Source organism: Zosterops lateralis (assembly GCF_965231275.1).
Source record: "Zosterops lateralis genome assembly, chromosome: 11".
NCBI lineage: Eukaryota > Metazoa > Chordata > Aves > Passeriformes > Zosteropidae > Zosterops > Zosterops lateralis.
In genome coordinates, this window is record NC_139771.1 from 20,450,827 (window position 1) to 20,466,798 (window position 15,972).

Consider the following 15,972-nt stretch of genomic DNA (forward strand, 5'->3'; position numbering starts at 1 on the left):
CAGGCTGAAGGGAATCCTGGGCTCTGCATTTGTGCACTCAGGGATGAGTTTGGTCTTTATGCCAGAGGAGGGTGCACAGAGCTTGTCTTTCTTTCAAAGCATGGGATGAATTTCCAGGCAGGAATTCATGGGAATCCCCCAAATCCTGGGTGATACCCAAAGGGAAAACAGTAAAACACAAAACTGAGGTTGTTGCAGCCCGTGGTGCTGCAGTGGCAATGGGTGAAAGTGTCCCTAGAGCCACTTTTCCCCAATTCTCCAGGAATTCAGTGTGACTGGGGTGGGGGAGATGCTGATCTAACCATGAGCTGCACTGGGGAGTGACTGCAGAGCTCTGCTTCAGGTGAGGATGAAGGAGTGTGAGAAAATAAAGTCAGCTTTATATCCACTTTATATCCTTGAAATCAGTGACTCAGAGCAGACTGGCCTGAGGGTGATGTCTTTAACATCAAAGAGACAGAGGAAGTGTTTAGAGAGCACATTTTCTGTCCTAGGAGAGGGGGAAGTGTGAGAGTTGCAGACACAAATCTGGGGCAGTGACTGAGGAAATCCCAGTCCCATTGTGCATTTCCTCAGGAGCACTTTTGGAAGCAGCTTAGCAGAGCCAAACACTCGAGGATTTGAGCTGCTGGGAGTTGATTTCCCTGAGCCTGGATTGCCAGCAGATACCCAGAGCTCCTTATCAGATCATTAAAGGCACCCAGATAAATCCTGGGACTGACAGATCAGGGGGTACCCACACCACAGAGTGAGGAGGTGCTTCAATATTAGGGACTCCTGTACCCTGATTTTCCCATTTTTTTAATGCAGGATTATGAGCAATCCCACCAGAGATCACAAAACTCTCTTATCTTTATCCCAAAGTACAAATGTTCCTCACTCAGAAGCAGGTGGGCTCTGCAATACATGGAATTTTGTCACTGAACTGACTTGCCATGGCTTGGGTTGGTCCACAGACTTGGAATATGAATTTTGCTTTAATTTGAAGTTTTTAAGTGGCCCATGAAGAACCAATCCAATCTGTAGAGTTCAGTGCTGTGTTTTTTTCCAGGCTCATTGTGAGTATATCTGAATATAGAGTTTATTGAGGAAATCAGCAGTGTTTCAGCAGTGAAACTTTCAGTTCCCATCCCAGGGGTGCAGTAAAAAGTCTCTGCAAAAAATCCTTTAGTCCTGGGAGCTAAACTGAGCAGCTGACAATGAAATCATTCCCTGCAGGAGGGAGCCACGAGTGGAAATGTCTGGGAGAAAACTCCAGCCCATGACTGACCCCAGCCCTGAAACCAGGCTGAAAGGAGAGGTGGAGCTGCTGCTCCTCCACTCCCCTGTGTGTGTGGTTTTTTTGCAATCTGGATCTCCATCCTGGAATTATTTACATAAGGCAAAACTCGTGGTTAATACGAGGCAAAACGCCGTGGAACAGCAGAAATGTCAGGGACACTTTTTAATGATGCTCTGCAGGGAGGATTTATTCAGGCAACTGAGGGTTTTGAGCAAGTTCTAATGAGGGATGGTCCTGGGGGTTGTTATTTTTCATTTCACCTGTGATCTTGCCTCCTACCTGCCCCTGACATCAGCACCAGGCAGCAAAGCAGGAGCACAGCCCTTCAGAATGGGAGGTTTGGTCTTCTCTCTGTGCCGCTAATTAGACTGAGTCACTTCCTTAGGAGGGAGCACAGGGCATGGTGAGCCAATCTCCTCTTCACCAGGAGACAAATGAGACATTTTTCAGGGCAGGGAGTTTTGTTTCAGTGTTTGTTTGGCTGGTTCTGGTCTCCCTGTCACAGGCTTTGTTCAGTAATGGGTGTTGGGGCGTCAGACCTGCTCTGGAGGTCTCAATGGGGATGTAAGAAAAAGCCCATCTGGAATAAAAATATCTGCTGTGCACGATGGTGCAGGGAGACAAAACAGTTCCTAATGAAGGCCTGATCCATTTTACAGCCTGGGCAAATGAGGCAGCAGAGACTTCTAATGACTTGCTCAAGGTCAGACACAAAGTGAGGAGGAGAACTCATTTTATTCCCAATTAGTCCAAGTCTGTGCCCACACTGGAGCAACCTTCCTCTTCATCTGGCACTCTTCCTCCTCTTCTGCTTATCTGATTCTCCTTCTGATGGAATTGTTGTGTTTAATTGTTCCCATTTGGCTGTGACTCAAAGTCTCAATGTTCAGAGAGGGGCTGGGTCCCTGCTGTGCTCCCCGTGGGCAGCTGGGACACATTCCCTGTGGGAACAGAGCTAAAATCATCCCTGATTTTGTTTTCCATGTCTCCCTGGTGCTTGACTTGGTTCTCTGGATATACTTAGAAAATCCTGAGGTTTGCAGCTGTTGAGCTTTCTTTGACTTAAACTTGCAGGTACTTTCCTATATTTATATTTGCCACAAGTTAAAAGGGAATAGTAAAAAAAAAAAAAAAAAAAATAGTAAAAAAAAAATAAAAACCTGTCCTGTTTTTAGAGATACCCATGTGGTGGGAGGTATTTTTAGGTGCTCCTCTCCAGTTCCTTTTCCACGTGGGAAGATGAATGTCTTGGGCTTGATCAATGTCCTGGACACCAAGGCTGGCTTATCCCAAGCCTTGATCTGCCTGACATTAAGGATGGTTAAGCCGTGGATCATTCACTGGGAAGCTGCAAAGTCCAGCCAGGGATTTTCTGGCTCTTCCCTAAGTTTGACAGCTCCAAGAGGCATCTGCTGCTAATGACTCTTAATTTGGGATTTATTCTGGCACGACAGCCAATTCCAAACGTCTTGGTGCTGACGAGGAGGGTGGGTAACAGAGAATTCACATGGGAGAGGCCTAAAATACACATTTGTGCCTTAAAACTGCAAAGGCTGTGGCAGTCACTCCATGATCCTGCACTTTGAGTGTTGGATGTTGTATTTTTTTTGCTGCTCTGTTTCTTCCTGAAATTTTTGATTGATGATTGTCACTGTTTAAAACATGTAAAAACACCATAAACTCCATAGAGTGAACTGTTCCAAGGGGCAAAATATCCATGGGCTCCGTGGAATTACACGTGCACAATTCCCCTGGTCTGTGGTACAAGGAGAGCAGTGATTGATCCCCGCAGCAGCTGGCAATTTATCTCAGATTAGATATGATTTCTGCTGTATCTGATTAACCTTCTCTGGGAGATGGCCATCATTTCTGCAATGACAGTAGATTATTCCACACTCCAGAAGACTGATCTCAGCTCGTGGCAATCAATAGCCCACAGAAGGTGACACCTCGAATTCCCCGGGTTATCCACAAAGATTGTCACCAACGCCTGCATCGTTTGTCAAATCCAGAGATCTCACTTGAGGCAGCTCTGGAGTGAAGTGGGGTTTATTTTAGTCTGCAGAGCAGAGCTGGAGGAGGATGTTTGAGGTTCCTGGTGTAATCAGGCGCTGCTGTTGCATCCTGCTGCAAAGAGCAAGAACAGATTTCCCTGAGTGACAGATTTGATTGTCATCTCCAGAGCCCCATTACATGTGATTTGCTTTGGGACAATGGTGTGGAGAGAGCTTGATTTGATCAGATTGGGTAAAATGGAGGTGAAAGTGGAGTATTGGGTGCTCTCCTCACTCTCTGCACTCTCACTGGAGTGGATGCATTTTCAGGCTTTTTTTTCTGCATTTGCTCTAATGGCACAGCCCCTCCCCAGCATCCTCCCGTGCAGTTCCACTCTTCACTAGTTTTCAGATTTAAATGAACGTTCATTCATTATTCAGCCCCCCAAAGAATGAAGAATTGGGGTGTGCAGATTGGGGTGTGGAGATTGGGGTGTGGAGATTGGGGTGTGCAGATTTTGGGGTGCAGATTGGGATTGGGGTGTGGAGATTGGGGTGTGCAGAATTGGGGTGTGCAGATTGATGTGTGCAGGATTGGGATGTGCAGATTTGGGTGTGGAGATTGGGGTGTGCAGAATTGGGGTGTGGAGATTGGGGTGTGCAGATTGGAGTGTGCAGAATTGGGGTGTGCAGGATTGGGGTGTGCAGATTGGGGTGTGCAGATTGGGGTGTGCAGATTGGGGGGTGCAGATTGATGTGTGCAGGATTGGGATGTGCAGATTTGGGTGTGGAGATTGGGGTGTGCAGATTGGGGTGTGCAGATTGGGGTGTGGAGATTGGGATGTGGAAATTGGGGTGTGCAGATTGGGGTGTGCAGGATTGGGGTGTGCAGGATTGGGGTGGGCAGATTGGGGTGTGCAGGATTGGGGTGTGCAGAATTGGGGTGTGCAGGATTGGGGTGTGCAGATTGGGGTGTGCTGTAAGGTGTAGCTGTAGTGTTTAGTGATTGGCTTAAATTGACACTTGTAAGTTTTTAGCATCAGCCTGTTAGTTAAAAAACTTTTTAAAGGCCTTGGAACAAAGAGAACTTCGGCTTCTGTTGTTATGGCAAATTTTTATGTGAGTTTTACCATAATTTATATCTCTGCCTTCACTGAGACTGATAATGAAGCAAAAAACTCCTGGAGCACCTTTCAGTCACCCCGTCATGTTATTGGTATTAGATCCAACAGAATCATCTGTGGTGTCACTTCTACTCCCCCCTTCTCCTGGTCTAAAATGCCTTTTAGAGTGTGATGTGCTCTTTTAATAATTGTTTGACTTGTAGCAGAGCAGGGAATTCTAAAAATGTGGTGAACACCCCAGTCTATTAAAAATGTGGCTGATTTTTGGGCTGTATATGCAGAGCTGTTATTGTCTATTTTTACTTCTTGGGGCTCACTTGGAGAAGCAAATTCTTGTACAAAATATGGGTTGTTTCTTTTGTGTGGAGAGAGGCAAAACGTGCACCAGAAAAGGTGTTTACTGACACATGGGTATTTTTAAATTTCCCAAAAGATGGGGACTTGGTGATATCTGTTTGCCATAATTGTAGACTTTGCAAACCCCAGCTCTTGTAGAGACAGGAGGTTCCCCAAGCTGACAAGCAAGGAAAATATTAATGACAGCTTTAGCTTGACTTTTGGAAATGTGAACCAGCGGCACAAATGTTTGTGTCTTTTGGTGAAAAAAGGCACCACTCAGTTGTGCTTGTTCAGAAATGTTTGGCAAAGTGTTTGAAACAACTATTGATAGTTAATCTGCTCCAAGATCCAACATTTCTTACAACAGCTTTGCCCACAGTGACAAAAAATTCCTGGCAGAGGGGCTGAGCTAAAAGCAATCCCATTGTGTGGGGAGATTGGAGCCACACAAGTGGCAGGATAAAGCTCCTCCTCCAGCCAGGCAATTTCAGCACGTCCCAGCTCAGCCCTGTGTGTGTGTGTGGCTGAATTGAGTCTGTGCCCTCCCAGCAAAGGTCACATTTTCCATCCCTCCCTCCCCTGATCCCTGCTGAACACAAGGCCATGTCTCCCTGCAGAGATCAGGGCTGCCTGATGGCACGGAAAGCTCTAATCACTAATCACAAATATTGCTAAAATCAGAGCTAAAGTGACTTTAGTCCCAGGCCTGAAGTCCCTTTTCAAACCTGATAGTGTCTCCTTTTAATAGGATTATATTTTATTAAGCTGAACTGCCACAGTACACACCAGAGGGTGGAAAATGCTGCAGAATCTTCTGTTCAGAATGTGTGTAATAGCTGATTGGAGGGGGAAAAAAAGGAATATATTGGCATGAAAGGGAAGTGCCTGTTCCTGAAAGCATCTGTGTGACTCAGCACAGCTCACAGGTGGGATATTTTAAAGGCCAAATACTGTAAATACTTAACCTTTCCCCCAATTTCTTTTTCATCTCAATTTTGGCCATGCCCCATGAAGTGCTCAATCCATTCAGCTGTAATTTGCTCTGCTAATTCCTCTATGTGCTCAGTCATTCACTGGGGTTTAATCTCTTTAATTCAGAGTTGTACTGCACATCTCAGTGTCTGATGACAGAGCACTCACAGCTCCCAGATGTTTCACCTTTTGAGGCTTTTGACTTTAAATATTTCATTCACAAACAGAAAAAAAAAAAAAATAAATAGAGCACATTTGAGTATTTTCATGTATTGGACTTTGATTCTATGGTTGCTCATAGAAACCAGATCCTCCAGGATTGATTTTTATTATCTCCAGACATGATTTGCCTTGGAATCGATACAATGATGTAAAATGTCATTGCAAATAGAGGACATTGATCTGAGATGCATTTATTAACTCCTGCTGATAAAAGCCAAAATTGCATTGGTAAACGTGCTGGTATTCCCAAAAAAAAAGGAGGAAAAATGAGTCCCAAATGCTCCAGTCAGAGTTCATCTGCAAGAAAAACATCTTAAAATCTTGTACAGGAAATGGTTTATGCAGATAAGGAAAATATATCTGGATCTTTACCACTGTAACACTAATCTGAGAGAATTAGGAAATTAACTGGTTAATCAAAGTGGAAATTGCTGCTTTTCTGCCCAGGTCCTCATAAGGAATATCAGCAGTCAGGAGAATTTCCCACAGACCTTCCCCTACTCAGGCAGAAGAGGGAATGGAGAGGGACATGAACTGCAGAGCTCAAAATAGGCTGAAAATTGGAATTAATGATCTTGGAGTCTTTTCCAACCTGAATTATTCCATGATTCTGTAGGATCTTGTACACCATCCCCATTCTCTTCCCAGCACCAGCAGCAAGAGATGCAAACGTGAATCAAGGCAAGGAAGAAGAAAGGAAGGAATAATAATAATAATAATAATAATAATAATAATAATTTGGAAATTTTCCTTTAGAAGGGGGGGACAGTCTGAAAGAACTGCTGATTTGGGGGCTGTGGAGGGGAGTTTTGATTTGTTCAAGTTTTATATGCTGGATAAATATGTCCAAACCTGAATATTCCCTTCTCCTTCCTCCTCCTCCTGTGTGCTGGGACTGATGTCTAAATAAGCACTGAGGTATGAGCTGCAGCTGACATTATCCCTTCCCTTTTTAATCCTCCTCTGGACGCTCAATTGCTCCTATGGGGGGCCAACAACAGGAGCTGCATTTTGGGATGCATTTCCAATTGCAACACCCTGGTCCTGTAGCCTCGGTCCTGCAGCCTGGGGAGTGCAATTGGAAATGCATCCCAAAATGCATCCCAGCATCCCAAAATACATCCCAGCATCCCAAAATACATCCCAGCATCCCAAAATGCATCCCAGCATCCCAAAATACATCCCAGCATCCCAAAATGCATCCCAGCATCCCAAAATACATCCCAGCATCCCAAAATGCATCCCAGCATCCCAAAATACATCCCAGCATCCCAAAAGATGCACTCACAAAGGAGAGAAGGGAAGGAATCACAGCCTTCCCACAGAGAGGAGGTGATGCTCAGCTCCTTCTCTTCCACGGGAGAAAAGAAAACTTTGTTAAAATCTCCTGCAGGATAAACCAAACCCATTTACTGAGCCAGAAGGTGCTCTGGGCACTGCAGCTGCACCGAGGGAGGTGAGAGAGGAAAATTGGGATTTCAGGCAGGACAGAAGGAGGGGAGAGGGGCTGGGATGAGCTCAGGGCAGGGAGGATTGGGAGGGATGAGCATCCAGAGCATCGCTCCAGCCGGGGACCATCCCCAGGAGCTCTCGGGATGCTCAGAGCCTCTGGCTGGGCTCCAGCAGGACTGGAAAAACCATGGAAATGTGGGAAGGGCCGCCTCTGTCACACAGAGAGCGTCCTCCTGAGAGTGCTGGAGTGGAGGGAAGGCAGGGAAGGAGCTCTGCTGTTCCCTGAGCCTTCAGTGACACCTACAGACATCCCTGCCTGTGTCACATCAGCTCCTGGCACACCAGGGGTGAGAAATTCCCCATGGAAAGGTTCCTGCAGGAGAAATTCCCCATGGAAAGGTTCCTGCAGGAGAAATTCCCCATGGAAAGGTTCCTGCAGGAGAAATTCCCCATGGAAAGGTTCCTGCAGCTGCCCAGAGGGATTTAACACATCTGTGCATGTGGCACTTGGGGATGGAGCACTGGGTGGACTCGGTGACCTCAAAAGATCTTTTCCAGCCGAAATGATTCCATGATTCCATGAAAGCTGCAGGGATTTTTGGAAGCACCAGGCACTCACAGTTCCTGCAGGAGCTGTGCTGAGCTGCTCTGGCCTTCAGCAAACACCCATTGCTTGATTTATATAAAATTTATATGAATTTTATATTACTTTTATATCAATTTATATATATAATGAAATGGGTGTTCATATAAAATTTATATATATTTAATATATATATATAATATATATGTTTTATACAAATTCTAGAATTCTATTATATTTCATATTCTCTACTTTTATATAAATCTGTAATATCTTAACTATATAAACCTATCATATCCTAACTACATAAACCTAAAATATTCTAACTATATTCTAGACTATAAATATTCCATAAAGAATATTTAATATAGATGATATATCTAATATATTTTACAATATAATTGTGTAGAACTCTAGAATACAAATTACCTACCAGAATTCTATATTCTAGAATCTATTTTAGATTCTAAAATTCTATGCAATTATAAATGCTATTCTTTGTATTTGTAGTCTTTATATTCTTCATTCTTTTCATGTTTATAAACACCTGAGAAATATTTAATATATTAATATTTAATATATTAATATTTAATATATTAATATTTAATATATTAATTGATTTATTAATTGTCATCACAGATGTTTTAAGAGTTCCTCTATTTGGTCAGAACACAAAATACAGACAAATTAAATTTGTCCAAGATAAAACAGCCAAGTCCCTGAGGACTCGATCTGAAATCTCTCTAGACAGCAACACAATCCCCCTCCCCACCTCCTGCAGAGTTTTGATAAGGCAGAAAATCCAGGAACAGCTTTGCCTCCCCTGGATTTCCATGGGTAGCTCTGCCCAGCCCATATCTCTGCTGCTGTATCTTTATTATTTTAGCAGAGAATTAAGCAGTCGGGCAACAGGCTCAGGAAGAAGAAGCAGCAGTGAAGATTTTGGTGTCATGTCCCAGAGATTGAATAATGCTGGTGTTATTTTAGCTGTGACAGCTGTGCAGAGTAGATTTTTTGGAATAAGCAAAAAATATCTATCTCTGTATGATTTTTCAGACTTTTGCTCTCATTGTTAAACAATATTTTTCCTCCTTTTCGTTCCCTCTGAGGCCCTGTAGAAAAAAAAAAAATTGCTGCATTTTTTTTTTTTGTCAACAGGAATGGAAGAGAAATGTTAAGTTTAGAGGCAGAGGGAATTCACAGGCACAGAGCAGGAGCTGGAGTCTGCATAATGTGCTGTGGCTCATCTTTCCCTGCCACCCCTCTGCTCACACTGGAGTGAAAAATAGACAATTAAACCAGTGGGGAAAGGAGCTGTGGAGCTCCAGCTGTGAGAAAGGAATTAGTATTTATTGTATTTATTCTTTGTGGGGGCTCTCCTTGCCCAAGGAAAGGATCTGAGATGTGAAACCATCACAGATCAGGGAGAGTGGCCACTTCTCCATGAACATCACAACAATAATCTCAGCCTGATCTCTGCCTTCCCAGGTATGGCCAGATTAAAAACTCCTGGGTTTAACACACTCTTTTTATTCCAGTTTTGGAGATTTTACGTTTAATTTAGGAACTAAATATTTTTTAGTTTCTATAATAATTTTGTGATAACCACAGTGAGCGATGTATGAGCGTGAAGCAACTCTTGGAAGTGAGAAGATTCAAAGAAGAGAATCTCTGATAAAAAGTTTTAATTGAGCCTTGCAGATCTGCTGCACTCTTTTCCAGCCTTTTTTTCCTCCCTCTTCATCAGGACAGTGGCTGGAAGAGGATCCTGGAGGGTTTATTAAGTGTTTTAATCCAACAAATATAGAAAGGATAAACCCAAAAATGGAATAATTCACTTGTTGATTTAAGGACTTTCATAAATTGGGATCTCTCTCAGCCCTACAATGTCTCTGTTCCTCAGGAGAACAAGAATAATCCCTTTTTTCCCTCTTTTCCTTGTTGTTCACAGATCCAACGCGGGTGATGGTGTCCCCTTTCAGCATGGATGTCACAGTGGGGGAGAGCATCGTCCTGCCCTGCCAGGTGTCCCACGACCACTCCCTGGACATCGTGTTCACCTGGTCCTTCAACGGGCACCTCATCGACTTTGACAAGGACGGGGATCACTTTGAGAGGGTGGGAGGGGTAAGTATTAAATCTGACAAAGTGGGTGATGTGGAAAAAGTCACTGACAGAAGGAATGGGATGAAGGCAGCAAGAAAAAACAGGGAAGAAATGGAAAATTTTCAGCAGGGGTAAAAAACTGGGAAGGGTTTTGCATGTTGCTCTGAGGGAGGTTTTAAAGAGCAGGTGACAGCTCATGTTTACATTTGTCAGGAGAGAAATTTAATGCTGAAAGGAAAAGGAGATACAATTTCCAAGCCTTGCTCTTATCCCTTCAAAAAAAAAAAACAAAATCATGAAAAGATGAACTCACAGATTGACACCCAGGGCTCACAACAGCAGCCATGGCTTTTTCAGGGTGACTGCTCCTGTTTGGCCCACAAAGCTAAAATTACAAACTTTATTAATATTATTCCTCAATCCAAAAGCCACAACCACGAGGTTCCCCCTGAGATTCCCAATGTATCAAATGCTTTGTGTCTGGAGAGAAATTGAGAGAGGTTCTCAGCATCCAATACAGCCAGAAACATAATTAGTTCTATTCAACAGTTAATCAGACATGCACTTGGCATTTGGAAAACAAATTACTGCTGGTGTGTGAGGCAAGATTTCCTCAGAGAGTGCTGTTCTCATGATCTTTAGCACAAAACTGCTGGGCAATCAAAGTGCTGGCTGGGACACAAAGCCATGAAACTGCTGCTGATCATCTCCAAATTTGGGCTGGGCTTCCCTTGCAGGAGAGATGGAGACACAATTTTGGCCTCTGGATGCCAGAGAGGGTAAAAAAATTGGATATCCAGAGAGGAAAAGGAGGAATCAGAGTGAACTTGTCCTACATTGTCATGTTGTTTTAATGGAAAAAGTGCTTTACAACCCCAACCTTTCTCCTTGGAGCAGCCAGAATTTTACGGATGTTCCCTCTCTCACCTTCCAGGGCTTGTAATGTGATGTTTTCATCAGCCAGCACAAAGTAAATCCATTAGTCACAGTGTCCTTCGTGTGATAATGATGTTTAGGGCTCATTAAAACGTGATTGTGACCACTTTTCCCTTACTTTATCAGCAGGATTCAGCTGGTGATTTGATGATCAGGAGCATCCAGCTGAAGCACGCAGGGAAATACGTCTGCATGGTGCAAACAAGTGTGGACAAGCTCTCAGCTGCTGCAGACCTGATTGTAAGAGGTATTTGAATTTTGCTGCTGTTGTTGGTGTTGTTGTAGAGTTTTGATTTTTTTTTTTTCCTGCCTTCTGCAATCTCTGGGCTCAGAGAAAACCCAGAATCTTGTAATTAATCTGAGAAAAAAGCACACGCTGGAGTTTCACAGCATCAACCAGAGCATGGGAAGAGTTTCTGGTGCTCCCAGAACAGCCCCAGCCCACACAGCTCTGGTACCTGCCCTGAGAGCCAGCCCTGCCCCACTGAGCCCATTTGTGCCCTGAATTGTACAGCAGGAGCAGCATCCAGCTCCTGGCAGCATTCCTGCCAAGAAATGTTATTATTTGTTAGAATAAACGTGATTTAGTGACTTCATTGATATATCGAGATCTCTTCATTACCAGGCACAGGTGATGTGTTAAGTCTGACTTTAACAAAGCTGTAATTAATTACCCTGAGTCTGTGTCCTTATGAGAAATCTGATTTATATTTTCCTGCTTGTTAACTTTGGGGGAGGCAAACTTGGGCGCTGCTCTGTCCCTGCTATTCTTGGTTCTCATAAACAGGAGGAATATTAAATCCTCACAGGGATTTAATATTGATGGTGATAAAAGTACTGATCTTGTCACTCCCTAAAAACACCAGGGGTGGTAAAACACTGCCCAGAGCAGCTGTGGCTGTGCCTGGATCCCTGGAAATGCCCAAGGCCAGGCTGGATGGGGGTTGGAGCAGCCTGGGACAGTGGGAGGTGTCCCTGCCATGGCAGGGGTGGGACAGGATGGGATTTAAGGTCCTTCCACCCCAAACCATTCTGGGACTCTATGACTGAACCTCAGGCACCACTGGGGCAGCAATGGCCACGGGATGGAGCAGAGGGTACTGGGGCAGCAATGGCCACGGGATGGAGCAGAGGGCACTGGGGCAGCAATGGCCACGGGATGGAGCAGAGGGCACTGGGGCAGCAATGGCCACGGGATGGAGCAGAGGGCACTGGGGCAGCAATGGCCACGGGATGGAGCAGAGGGCACTGGGGCAGCAATGGCCATGGGATGGAGCAGAGGGAGCTCTCCCTGCCCTGCTGTTCCCTGCAGAGCTTCCCTGGTTAAAACCCCCCAAGAACATCCTGCCCCCAGCCCCAGGCAGGCACAGAGAGCTGCCCCTCACCTCTGTCCCCAGCAGGGGAAGATGACCCCAGAGCTTCCCCCTGGAGTCACTGGGATTCTCCTGCCCCCCTCCAGGTCCCCCAGGTCCCCCCGAGGCTGTGACCATCGATGAGGTGACCGACACCACAGCCCAGCTGTCCTGGAGGCCGGGGGTGGACAACCACAGCCCCATCACCATGTACGTGGTGCAGGCACGGACACCCTTCTCCGTGGGCTGGCAGGCAGTGAGCACAGGTAAGGCCCTTCCCTGGCCCCAGGGAGCTCCAGGGGTGCCAAACCCACACCTCTGCACACACACAGGGCTGCTCTGATGAGAGAAGTGATTTCCCTGACTGCAGAACTCCAGAGATGCCAAACCCACCACTCTGGACTCACACAGGGCTCTTGGAGCAGCTCTGACCCAGAGTTCTTTTTTCTTTAATTATTTTAAATGTGTATTTAAACATGTCCAAGCCAACCTATTTAAGTGTCCAGCTAGTGGCCAGTTTCCACTTTAAAGAGACCTTGTTACAGGGCCTGATGTAAAAAGCAGTTTCCCTGTCTGCAGAACTCCAGGGATACCAAACCCTCCCCTCTGCACACACATAGGGCAGCTTGGACCAACTCTGATGGGAAAAGAATTTTCCCTGGCTTCAGAACTCCAGAGATGCCAAACTCACCCCTCTGCACCCACACAGGGCTCTTGGAGCAGCTCTGACACAGAAGTTTTTTAAAAAAATATATATTTTTAATGTGTATTTAAACATGTCCAAGCCAACCTATTTAAGTGTCCAGCTAGTGGCCAGTTTCCACTTTAAAGAGACCTTGTTACAAGGATTGATGTGAGAAGCAGTTTCCCTGGCTTCAGAACGCCAGGGATTCCAAACCCTCCCCTCTGCACACACACAGGGCAGCTTGGACCAACCCTGATGGGAAAAGCAACTTCCCTGGCTCACAGGGAGCTCCAAGGATGGCAAACCCACCTCTCTGCACACACACAGGGCAGCTTGGAGCAACTCTGATGTAAAAAGCAATTTCCCTGGCTGCAGAACTCCAGGGATGCCAAACTCACCCCTCTGCACACACACAGGGCTCTTGGAGCATCTCAGACCTCTGATGTAAAAAGCAATTTCCCTGGCTGCAGAGCACTGCTCTTATTAACTAGTTTCAGGTTTGGCAACCCAAAGATTTAAGGGTGCACTCAGTGCCATCACTCACCCATTTTTCTCATGAATGTTTAAGGGAAAACAGAATGAATCCCCATCTCTTGTTGCTGTGCTGGAGATATACAGCAGTAATTGTGGTCTATAAAGACATCCCTCAGGGACAGACCGTGTCATCCAGCCTATCTTCAAGGAGAATTATTTTCCTGATAGAGGGAAAAATCCCACGATGTGATTGCTCATTCCGTCAGGGGTTAATTTAGTTCCAGTAACCGTTAAGCAGAGACAACAGTGTGTTTTAAAAAGAGAAAAAATAAAGACCCTCCAAACCTGTTGTCTTGGCACTTTGTTTCCAAACTGTGGCAATTTTGGAGAATCTTTGGCAGGAATTTCTGGGCTAAAAGCACAGGGGTTTAATGCTGCCTCTTTGGCAAAATAGAAACATGAGAGAAAGTTTATTAATCCTCTTTGGTACTGATGTTAAGCCCTCACCTTTAAGGAAACAAGATTTCCCTGTACCTTTTTCCCAGCACTATTTTAACATCCCAGTGGGTTTCCTTGCACCCCTAGTTCTAGAGCTCATCAATGGCAGGACATTCACAACCACAGTGATGGGGAACAATATTTCTCTGTGCCTTTTTACCAGCAGTTTTTAACATTCCAATGGGTTTCCTTGCACCCCTAGTTCCAGAGCTCATTCACAACCACAGTGATGGGGAACAAGATTTCCCTGTGCCTTTTTCCCAGCAGTTTTTTAACATCACTGTGGGATTTTTTGGACCCCTAGTTCCAGAGCTCATTGATGGCAGGACGTTCACAATGACAGTGGTGGGGGATGAGATCTCCCTGTAGCTTTTTCCCAGTAGATTTTTAATATCCCAATGAGTTTCCTTGCACCCCCAGTTCCAGAGATCATCAATGGCAGGATGTTCACAGCCACAATGGTGGGGGATGAGATTTCCTTGTGAACAGGAAAACAAGATTTCCCTGTGCCTTTTCCCAGCAGTTTTTTAATACACCAATGGATTTCCTTGCCCCCCCAGTTCCAGAGCTCATCGATGGCAGGACATTCACAGCCACAGTGATGGGGAACAATATTTCCTGTGCCTTTTTCCTAGCATTACTTTAATATCCCAATGGGTTTCCTTGCCCCCCCAGTTCCAGAGCTCATCGATGGCAGGACGTTCACGGCCACGGTGGTGGGGCTGAACCCGTGGGTGGAGTACGAGTTCCGCGTGGTGGCCGCCAACCTGATCGGGATCGGGGAGCCCAGCAGGCCCTCGGAGAAGAGGAGAACTGAGGAGGCTCGTAAGTGCTGCTGGGGGGGAAATCCTGGTGCAATAAATGCCAAGAGATGCCTCAGTTGTGGGGAAGCATCGCTAGGATTCAGGAGGGTTCATGTAACCACAGGTAGAACTCTGATTTCTTCAGAGGGCTCAGAGCAAAGTGTATTGAGAGACAGATTCTTTTATACAGTGTTTGGGTACAAAGAATAGGATTGGTCCCAGATTCTGTTTGGGTACAAAGAATTGGGTTGGTCCCAGATTCTTTTATAGAGTGTTTGGGTACAAAGAATAGGGTTGGTCCTTTAGGGCACCACCGTTTTGTAAATATCTCTACCAGTAAATGAGTTGGAAGAACAGCAGGTGTCAGGAGGAGGAGGATGATATCTATAGGGATTGTTCATAGGGATTGGTTTGGGTTTCTCCTCATGTTTTCCCAGGCCAGACTGAGAGAGTTTTGTCCTTGGGTTTCCCACAGGCTTCAAGGCACTGCCTGGAGCCTGAGAATCATATTCTGACCCCTGTCAGTTCCTACAGAAAAGCCCTGGCAGGTTCTGTTGCAGCCCATAGAGGAACTGAATATGAAACAGGAAAATAAGTAAAAGACCTCTTTTAATGGAGGACAAATGTTTAAACCAAACAATTAGAGGCTGAATGCACGAGTTAATTGACATACTTTTAATGTACTATTATTGACATACTTTTAATGTGCTGTTTGCCATGGCAAATTAGTCATGTTAACAATTCCTGGCAGCAGCAGGGGAAGGGCAGCAGTGTCCTGTTGCTGCACAGCTCTGTTCCATCTCCATGTGGGTTTCAAAGCTGTCACATCCATCTTCTGCATTTTTTTTAATTTTTTTTGCAGTCCCTGAGGTGACCCCAGCTAATGTCAGTGGAGGTGGAGGCAGCAAGTCTGAGCTGGTCATTACCTGGGAGGTGAGTCTCACTCCAGCCTTGTGTGCATTTCAAAGGGTTGGCAGTAAAAAAAGCCCAGATTGTGTGATGAAAACAGCCCAGCTGAGCAGATGGAGCAAAAGGATGGGCCCAGGGAAATGGGAGCAGGGACCAAGGGGAGCAGGATTTACCACCAACTCAGCTCTCCCTGACTCTGAGCACATCCTCATGGCAAAATGTGGATGGCCAGGAGCCACCT

General features: G+C 45.4%; 1 protein-coding gene across 2 annotated transcripts in view; it reads left to right on the forward strand.

The window, feature by feature from the left end:
• Nucleotides 1-15,972, forward strand: part of LOC310913719 (contactin-4) — a 276,613-nt gene that overhangs the window by 253,183 nt on the left and 7,458 nt on the right. For both annotated transcript variants that reach the window (XM_083869370.1, XM_083869371.1), the window contains 5 exons: nucleotides 9,920-10,095; nucleotides 11,137-11,257; nucleotides 12,470-12,628; nucleotides 14,695-14,844; nucleotides 15,685-15,755. In XM_083869370.1, the coding sequence (XP_083725496.1) occupies nucleotides 9,920-10,095; nucleotides 11,137-11,257; nucleotides 12,470-12,628; nucleotides 14,695-14,844; nucleotides 15,685-15,755 (677 nt within the window). The remainder of the gene's footprint in view (nucleotides 1-9,919; nucleotides 10,096-11,136; nucleotides 11,258-12,469; nucleotides 12,629-14,694; nucleotides 14,845-15,684; nucleotides 15,756-15,972) is intronic.